Source organism: Sebastes fasciatus, chromosome 5, assembly GCF_043250625.1.
Source record: "Sebastes fasciatus isolate fSebFas1 chromosome 5, fSebFas1.pri, whole genome shotgun sequence".
In the NCBI taxonomy this organism is placed as follows: domain Eukaryota; kingdom Metazoa; phylum Chordata; class Actinopteri; order Perciformes; family Sebastidae; genus Sebastes; species Sebastes fasciatus.
The window spans coordinates 1,916,785-1,926,210 of record NC_133799.1 but is presented as its reverse complement, the minus strand read 5'-3'; the positions used below and the strand labels follow the sequence as shown (position 1 = coordinate 1,926,210).

Here is a 9,426-nt window from a genome sequence, read left to right as displayed (position 1 = left end):
ATGCAGCATATTCTGCTGCTTTTCAGTCCAGAACGACAGAATGAGATGCTGAACTGAGTGAACTGCTGGATTTGACCAAAGCTGATGTGATCGATCTATTCTGTGATGTTTGTATAGTTTTATTTGTATAGTATTTATTTAATGATTAAAGAGATACTTCTGAATTTCAAATGTGTGTCAGACCAGTCCGGTCTCACAGGAAGGTGTATAAATACCACGACATTACACGGACATTCCGCGTGTCATGAGGACGCATTTCAGCTTTTCCGTGCGTCATTTGTACGCTGCTTTTCTTGCGTCATTTGTACAACGTTTTTCCTGCGTCTTTGGAAGCCGCTTTTCTTGCGTCATTTGTACGCCGCTTTTCGTGCGTCATTTGTACGCCGCTTTTCGTGCGTCATTTGTACGCCGCTTTTCGTGCGTCATTTGTACGCCGCTTTTCGTGCGTCATTTGTACGCCGCTTTTCTTGCGTCATTTGTACAACGTTTTTCCTGCGTCTTTGGAAGCCGCTTTTCTTGCGTCATTTGTACGCCGCTTTTCGTGCGTCATTTGTACGCCGCTTTTCGTGCGTCATTTGTACGCCGCTTTTCGTGCGTCATTTGTACGCCGCTTTTCGTGCGTCATTTGTACGCCGCTTTTCTTGCGTCATTTGTACAACGTTTTTCCTGCGTCTTTGGAAGCCGCTTTTCTTGCGTCATTTGTACGCCGCTTTTCGTGCGTCATTTGTACGCTGCTTTTCCTGCGTTATTTGTACCCCACTTTCGAATGTCATTTGTACGCCGCTTTTCTTGCGTCATTTGTACGCCATGCAAACGTCCGCAAGAAAACCACTAACTTAGGTTCAGGCAAGAAAACCACTTAGTTAGGGTTAGGGAAAACGTCATGGTTGGGCTTAAAATAAGTACGTAAACTAAGTAAAACACGTACGGAAGCAACTACAGAAAACACGCCATCACCGACATCGGCACGTGACAAACGTCACTAACGTTATTTACATAACAAAACACCGATCTACGACGGTTTCAAACACGAGTCTCCTGGTTAACTGTCTCTGTTGTTGGAAGCAAGCAGTCTTTCTCTCTTTTTATACTCTCACTAACTCTTACCGTAGCAATTTATACGCGGATGCGTTTACATAACAAAGTCGGTTATCAGGTTACGTGTCGTACAAATGACAAGCTGGAATCAAGAAAGGCGTACTTATCGCACGCTAAACGCCTTGCGCATTATCGTGGCATTTATACGCCTTCTCGTGCGAACGGGTTGGTCAGATTTATACATTATAAAGGGAAGTTAAACGTATTAAATGAACAGAACCAAAGAGTTATGTTTCATCTGCATTGTGATTATCATGAACTTAGTTTCAAGCACAACATATTTGGTATTTGAGGTTTACCCACGCTGTAACGCACCACTGCAGTCTGAAGGGACACGTTGTTGTATATAACGAGGTCGTTATCAGTCCTACTGGTTTCTAATGGAAGGATCCCATTTAATGTTGAATGCCTTAATCGCTGACGGATGTCCGTTCATTTGAGAGGAAATAATATGTTACTGTTCGCCCACTGAGATTTGCATAAATGTACGATTTTTTTTCTCGTAAATGTACGATTTTAATCTCGTTATTTTTCTCTGAATAGTACCCCCCTTCCCCGGCTCTGTAATTTTTCATTTTTCATTTTTTTTGCTTATAATGTTCCTGATAAGTCGTTATAGATTTAAGAAATGTAGCAGATAAGAGTTGTTTTTTTTGGCGATGGATGAAATGGGAGCGTACTATAAATCACTGTTTCCCTCTTTAAACAAACTGTAATACCAAACCTGTGATAATCCTACTGACCTCTGACCAGCGCGACCATTTAAAGAATATTCAGCTTTACGACAACACGGTCGAGTCTTTTAAAGCCGTTTCACTGTCTTCCTCACATATCCACATTTAATATAACAAAACAAAAGAAGCTTTGGCCTCTGACCGCCACATGTGACATATTGTACAGCATGTAAACTACCTATTTACCACCGTGACTGTGACCAAGCATATAATAGCAATAGTATCATAAAGTATTACAGTATTAAGATTATTTATTTTTTATGAGACAAAACTAAAAGTAGTTTCCAGCCACGTGGTTGGAGAAAAAAAGAAAAGACGCACATAAAATCTTTGGACACTGAACTTATATCAAATATCAATAAATGGTATTATTTCTTTATTTTATTTGATGTCCAGGTTGCTCAGCATGTTTTTAAGAAGCTGCTGTTGTTGCTTTAACCAAAACGGTGTTTAAAATATATTTTTTCTGAACTACTGACTATTTTCTGGGTTTTGCAGCTTCCTCTATATACAGTATACTGTAGACAGATGTTGTAGACAGATGTTTGACATGTTGAAATCTTCCTATTTTGTAAAACTTGAAATAAGCATTTCCATGTATAATTTATTAATTATGATCTACTGTATCTCTGTTACATTACAGGACGTGTGTTTACTTACAGAAGGTACACTGTGTTGTTTACTGTTACAGATGAAGGAGGAAGGTCATGTTGTCCTGACGAGTTTAGCAATAAAGATTTACTCCACCTGTAACAACACAAACAGCTTGTTTCCTTTAATTCATCCTCCACTCGTCACTCACAGCACATAAAGAGCACAGGGATAGAAGTGTGTGTGAATTTATTTTATTTTATTTTATTGATTTATTTATTATTATTGTATTTTATTTAAAATATTTACATTTTAACTTTTTCTAATTTTCTATTTTATTATTTTTCTATTTCTATTATATATATATATATATATATATATATATATATATATATATATATATTCTATCAATCAATGAGACATTTCATTCATGACATTTTTAATGTGAAAATACAAAACAAACGCTGATAATCCAAGTTATTATTATTATTATTATTATTATTATGTGTCTTTTTTACACACTGCCTCACGATTCTTCCCAAAGCTCAATGTGGACGAGAGGGAGAGTTTCAGAAAGATACGCTCTGGTTTATTAGTCTGACACTAACTGCTCTGTATCCTAAAACAACCCACCACATGCATTAGAGTAAGAACAAGTCAACACAGTTTAGATTGTAAATGTCAAAGTTTAATAAAAATGTAACAATACACATAAAACATGTCTCCACAAAGATCATTATATCAACGTCAACAGTATATGATCACAAAAAATACACATGTTCAGTCATCCATTTAGTCATTTTGATAAAATACAGAGTGACGTAAACCGTGTATTAAATTCCATACTGTAATGCTGTTAACAGATTAACGCAATTAAAACAGCATCATTTCCATTTATATAAAAAGAGTTGGCTCAGACAAAAATAGACTGGTCACATGAAATCCTCCAGAAGAGAAAGGAAATATCACCTGACTTTGGCTCATTTTAATAGTTTTAAAGCAAGACTGTAACTTTTGAAAGAAGACACTGTATAGCCCTTCTTCCTCTTACAAATGAACAGTCACATTGGACACCTGTAGATTCGGCGTTTTGTAACATTCCAGTTGAGTTGGACCAAAGCACACTTGGTGATTGTTGGAAAGATTAACGACGACGGTTTAAGTGAGTTTATTTTGTTTCTGTCCAGTTTGAATGAAGTGTTTTACGATGCTCCGCTACGTTCAGCTGATCTCAACATAAACACAAATACACGTGGAGCTGCATGGAGAGGGGGGGCCTTCGGACTCGGGCAGCTTGGAGGAGGTCTAGTTCTAGTTAATATATTTTGCGCTCTGCAGCTCCTCAGTGTTTAACGGTGGAGGAGGTAGATCAAACCTTGCAAAGTGAAAAAACACAATTTTTCTGGGTTTTTTTGTGCAAATTTATGACTGAGAATATTTTATTATTATCTGTATCTGAGTTTTTTCTCAGAATATTACCCCCGACTCCGTAATATATATGTTTTAGCTACAATGGTCCTAATACGCCGTTGTGCATTGCTGAGTCAGGTAGCTGAGTTTGTGACTCTCTCTACTTTTATGTGCATTTATCATTATTTATTTACTATTATGCATTATCTAGTCGACACCGTTCAGCACAAGTTACATACCGGTAGTCTCTCTTTAATTCCAGAGTCTAAGGCCCGTTTTCTACACTCTGTGGAGGCGTCCCTCAGTATCACATAATTATATAGGACAATATCTGCTCTTCATTTAGTGGTAGGAGACGATTTTAAATATTTACTCATGAAACATAAATGATGTTCAGCGGTGTTTCTCCGTCTTCAGAGTTCTAAGAGGACCGATATTGTAATGAATCGTTCAGCTGGGAGGAGTCATGTCCTGTTTCTGTCCTCCACACAGTTCAGACTGGACGAGTTTGTGTCTTCGCTCTAACTCTCCTCCATCAGCATCTCCTCGATCTCCCTGTCCCAGTTGTCATCTCGGTTCTCGTTATCGGCCAACACGTCGTACTCCTGCAGCTCTTCCTGCAGCTCTCTCTCCCAGTCAGGAGTCTCCTCTGAAAAACACACAACGCTCAGTCACTCATTGATGAAACCACCTCTACTGATCCAGATCAACCAAACTAAACGTACCATGCTGTGTGCTCGGATGTTCCCTCTTGTCCAGAACCAGCTGTCCCATTTCTTTGCGTAGGTCGTCCTCATTTATGTTGCATGAGTCAAAAGCGTCGCTCACAAACTCGGACACAGACGGGCTGGTGGAGACCTCGTCTTCGTCCTGTCGGAACAGGAACAAGAAGCAGGTCAGACTCGTTCTAGTTTAGCTTTATACTCTTATTTTGTTTAGTGAGAACAGGCGGCTCACCTCCCTGGACTTTGGTTTGATGCTGCAGACGACACGGGGAGTTTTCTGTCTAACGACATCTGCAAAAAAATATATTTTTTGACATTTCCTTTCAAGTATATTTATAGAATATAATAAGGTGATAATCACACTTTCTCGACAACATGAACAGCGCAGATTAATCAACAATATTTTTCTGAATGCTGGTATTATGTCACAAAGTTCTATGTTCAAAAAGTGTCCTAATGTTAACTCACTTCTTGGTTTATCACACAATATTACGCAAAACCTCACCGCTCTATCTGTGTCAAATGATTCACTGACATTAAAGGGACAGTTCAGGTGTTTCTCAGTGGGGTTGTATGAGGTTCTTCTCCATAGTCAGTGTATTACTACAGTAGATGGAGTTAGTAGAAACAGACAGGAGTACCAGCACGGGAGCAAAGTAATGTACTGCTGTGGACGGGGGCTGCAGCCAGACACATTTTTGACACTTTTAAACATCAATATCAGTTTTAGTGTACGTTATATTTACAATATTTTCATCTCTTTACCTCGCTGTCAGACAGCCCTTTTACTGTTTTTGTGAATGGAGTCTGGTGGCTTTGAAGAGAGCGTAGATAACAGCTTCAGTTCCCCGTCAGAAAGGGCTGTCTGACAGCGAGGTGAAGAGGTGAAAATATTCTAAATACAGCGTACACTTAAACTGATATTGATTATTTTAGGTGTCTAACATGTGTTTTTTACATTGCTTTGCTGCCAAAATACAAAATAAATAAATAAATAAATGACTCGATAAATAAATAAATAAATAAATGTTATTAAATGTAGCAAAAATAATATAAAAAATAATTGTAGCGATTAATTAAGTCCCCTCATTTGCATAATGAGGCAGAAATGCATAAAGGAATGTAAAAAGAAACGTGTAAAGAAATGTATAACGTTTGGGAAAATAAATAAGGGGTGAAATGCATACTTTTAAAAATAAATATAAAATAAATGCAAAAAATAAATAAATGTGAATTAATTAATTAATTAAAAAAATTATTAAAAAAATACATAAATAAATAAAATTAAATAGAAGAGTAAATAAACAAGGGAATTAATACAAAGATAATTAAATAAAGAAGCAAATTAAAATTAATTAATGGCCATATTTATTAATTAATGGCTATATTTCTTTTTTATATTAATTAATGGCTACATTTAATGACATATTTCTGTATTTATTGAGTCATTTATTTACTTATTTTTTATTTTGGCAGGTTCCGTACTCCATAGATAAATACTTCATACAACCCCACTTCATCTACTGTAGGTAATACACTGACTATGGAGAAGAACCTCATACAACCCCACTATGAGAAACACCTGAACTATCCCTTTAAGATTAAACTCAGGTGTTATATCGTTTTGATACCTTTTTGATTGGTCTCAGTTCTCTCCACGTCTCTCCGTTCAGCATCCTGTTGAGCTGCGAGCGCCGTGAGCTGAGCAGACTGTTTTACCAATGACACTCTGTAGAAGTAATTCTTCCAGAAGACTTCCTCTTTCACCCTGAAATGAATGACACGGAGGAAACGGCAGTCATCTCTGTGGTGGAATATAATATTTGTGTTTTTAATAAAACCCACTCTCATGCGGGGAATGATGAAAACACATTTATAAAGTGTTGTGTGAGAGTGAAGAGACGCTCACTGTTTGGGGACCAGATGGAAACGCATCTTCCGGAGCAGCTCGTCTTCCTCCAGCATCACCAAGGCGACCGGATGCATTTGCTCAAAGTCAAAGTGAAATTGGACCCCAGCGGGAGGATCTCGCACAAAATTTCTTTTGTCCTGAAAACAAGTGAAGCAATAAACTGAAGTTTTTTATTGAAACTATATTGATGCATGTTTTATAAGGAGTAATACTCACAGCTGAGAGAGCTAGAATCTGCTGCTGTATGGTGTCCTCTTCATTATAACCGACCCACGGTGGCACAGCAGCACCTAAAGGAACAATGAAAACCAGTTACCCTACTGTAATATATAATGTACTTAAATATCATGCATAATTATTTATTTTATTGAAAAATAAACATTTCCATTTGTGCGTGAACATTTTTTTTAAAAGAAAGGAAAACTACACATACTGCAAGACACACTGTACAGATACACAGATGTACTTATAATAATTATAAACATAATGATACATCAACTTAAATATATATTCAAGTAAAATAGTGATAATGACACATTAATGATAATAAACCTAACCTATAATAAAATAAAATAAAAATATAGTAATAATAATAAAAAGTATAGTAATAATATTAATATACATTTATAGGCGTAATAATAAAAAGTAATAGCAATAAAAAAATGCTAAAACAAATAAATAAATAATAAATAAATGCAATAATAAATAAATACATTTTAAAATTAATAAAAATAAATACATAAATGAATAAAAGGGAAAATTAAATAGAAGAGTAAATAAATATGGGAATTAATACAAAGATAAATAAATAAGCAAATTAAAACAGAAATATCAGTTTATGTCACATTTTATCAAATAATTAATGGCTACATTTATTTTTAATATTATTTTTACTACATTTAATGACATTTATTTATTTATCGAGTCATTTCTAGATTTTTTATTTTGGCAGCTTCTGTCCTCCATACATAAGGACTGAACGCACCAGACATAATTATGCATACATATTTAATACCTACATCAAATACAACATACTATTCAGTACTTACCAAACGTTTTTGCTTTTTTCTCCTGAACAAACTTTTCTTGTTCTTTCTGGAATTCACCCAAAATGGTCTGAAGGAAGAAAAGATATCATTAAATAGGACAAAGAACACAGTTTAAATTAAGACAGACCTCAATGGATATTTATATGCAATACGGATTAAAAAAATATATATATATGTATATATATATACATATATATATATATATATATATTAGTATATATTATTATTATTGATTATTTTTAAATTATTCTATTAAATTTTTTTTTTTACAATAATTAAACTGTGCAATACTCTTATTAATTCTGCATTTATTCTGTACATTTGAAGAAATATTGTTGTTAAAATCTTATTCATACTATTATTGCATTTATATTTAATACACTTAATAGATCCAACTTCTATAAGCATTTTTTTACTTGTTTACACTAGTTATACTGTATATTGTATAACCACATGTATTGATGCACATATTTCTCATATTTCTAATTTTCATATTTATTTATTATTTATTTTCTTATGTTTCTGTATGCTTTTATATAAGAGCAGCTGTAACAGGGATCAATAAAGTATTTCTGATTCTGATATTTACCTTATCAATAATCCCATTGATCCTCCCCTCCTCCACACTTTTCTTTAAGGTTTGTGCTGTTTCAACGACAGACTCTGAGAGTTTCTTTGAGGCGATGCTGGCGAAATTATAAATATATCCTGCAGAGAAGCAACAGAAACAGAAACACACATTATACTGAGAATCTACTGCAGAAACACACATTATACTGAGAATCTACTGCAGAAACACACATTATACTGAGAATCTACTGCAGAAACACACATTATACTGAGAATCTACTGCAGAAACACACATTATACTGAGAATCTACTGCAGAAACACACATTATACTGAGAATCTACTGCAGAAACACACATTATACTGAGAATCTACTGCAGAAACACACATTATACTGAGAATCTACTGCAGAAACACACATTATACTGAGAATCTACTGCAGAAACACACATTATACTGAGAATCTACTGCAGAAATACAGCTGTTATTATATTACACATGCTGCAGCAAAACAAAGTCTACTAGGACAAGTTTACATCATTATCAACTTCATCAGACTCACCACTGAAGCCTTTCGCCTGTTGGAGCAGCTGCTGAGGTTGTTGAGGAGCATCTTCTTCACTCTCAGAAACAGAAACAGCTGTTTGTTTGTTTACATCCTGATTCTGTCCTGAGTCTTCATCAACAACTTCTTCTTCTTCTCTCCCCAGCCAGCTCCCCCAGCTCTTAAACATACTTTAAATAGTTAACACTGTACAATAAACTTAAAATAAGTTATTTAAGAAGCTCTAATTATGAATTACTCCGTTTTAAGGCAGTTTTCTGATAGTTTTAAACTATAACAGGAGAGATACTGGTGACGTTTTCACCGTTCAACCACTTCCGCGAATCGGTTAAAGTTTGTCCCTAACGTCTACCCGTGCCCTACTGCAGGTTGTCATGGAAACGAACGCGCTCCTTTTGAAGCCAAAGAGTAAAGAAGCGCAGAGATGAAGCTCCGGTGACTTTTACAACAGCCGTTGTAATAAAACACTTATTATAAGTATATTATTTTATTGTTCACCACAGGACAAATACATGTCCTGTGGTGAACAATAAAATAATATAATAAACAATAAACAAACAATAAAATAGGACAACATTGACATTTTATGACAATAGAAGAGAAATAATTTAGTTTTAACCGATCGCACAATTTAGCGAATGACTAAAAAAGACAACTACAAAGGTCTTAAACATACTTTAAATAGTTTATACCGTAGAATAAACTTAAAAGACCACTTCAATCACTTCCGCGAATAGGTTAAGTTTGTCCCTAACGCCTACCGACACCCTGCAG

General features: G+C 35.2%; 1 protein-coding gene across 1 annotated transcript; it reads right to left on the bottom strand.

The window, feature by feature from the left end:
* Positions 1-3,089: 3,089 nt before the first annotated feature.
* Positions 3,090-8,978, bottom strand: LOC141767328 (synapse-associated protein 1-like). The gene is made up of 9 exons (XM_074634514.1): positions 8,650-8,978; positions 8,109-8,227; positions 7,520-7,586; positions 6,687-6,760; positions 6,468-6,607; positions 6,190-6,326; positions 4,791-4,849; positions 4,559-4,703; positions 3,090-4,482 (listed from the first exon to the last, which is right to left on the bottom strand). Exons 1-9 carry the CDS (start codon positions 8,819-8,821, stop codon positions 4,355-4,357), a joined length of 1,041 nt encoding a protein of 346 aa, XP_074490615.1. The 5' UTR covers positions 8,822-8,978; the 3' UTR covers positions 3,090-4,354.
* Positions 8,979-9,426: the final 448 nt, after the last annotated feature.

What these genes read in the sequence shown, in the direction of transcription:
- LOC141767328 (XM_074634514.1), bottom strand. Translation starts at nt 8,821, where the DNA reads ATGTTTAAGAGCTGGGGGAGCTGGCTGGGGAGAGAAGAAGAAGAAGTT. An exon ending in AGATTCTAGCTCTCTCAGCT is followed by an intron (nt 6,608 to 6,686) that starts GTGAGTATTACT and finishes ACTTGTTTTCAG; the next exon opens with GACAAAAGAAATTTTGTGCG. An exon ending in AACTGAGACCAATCAAAAAG is followed by an intron (nt 4,850 to 6,189) that starts GTATCAAAACGA and finishes ATTTTTTTGCAG; the next exon opens with ATGTCGTTAGACAGAAAACT.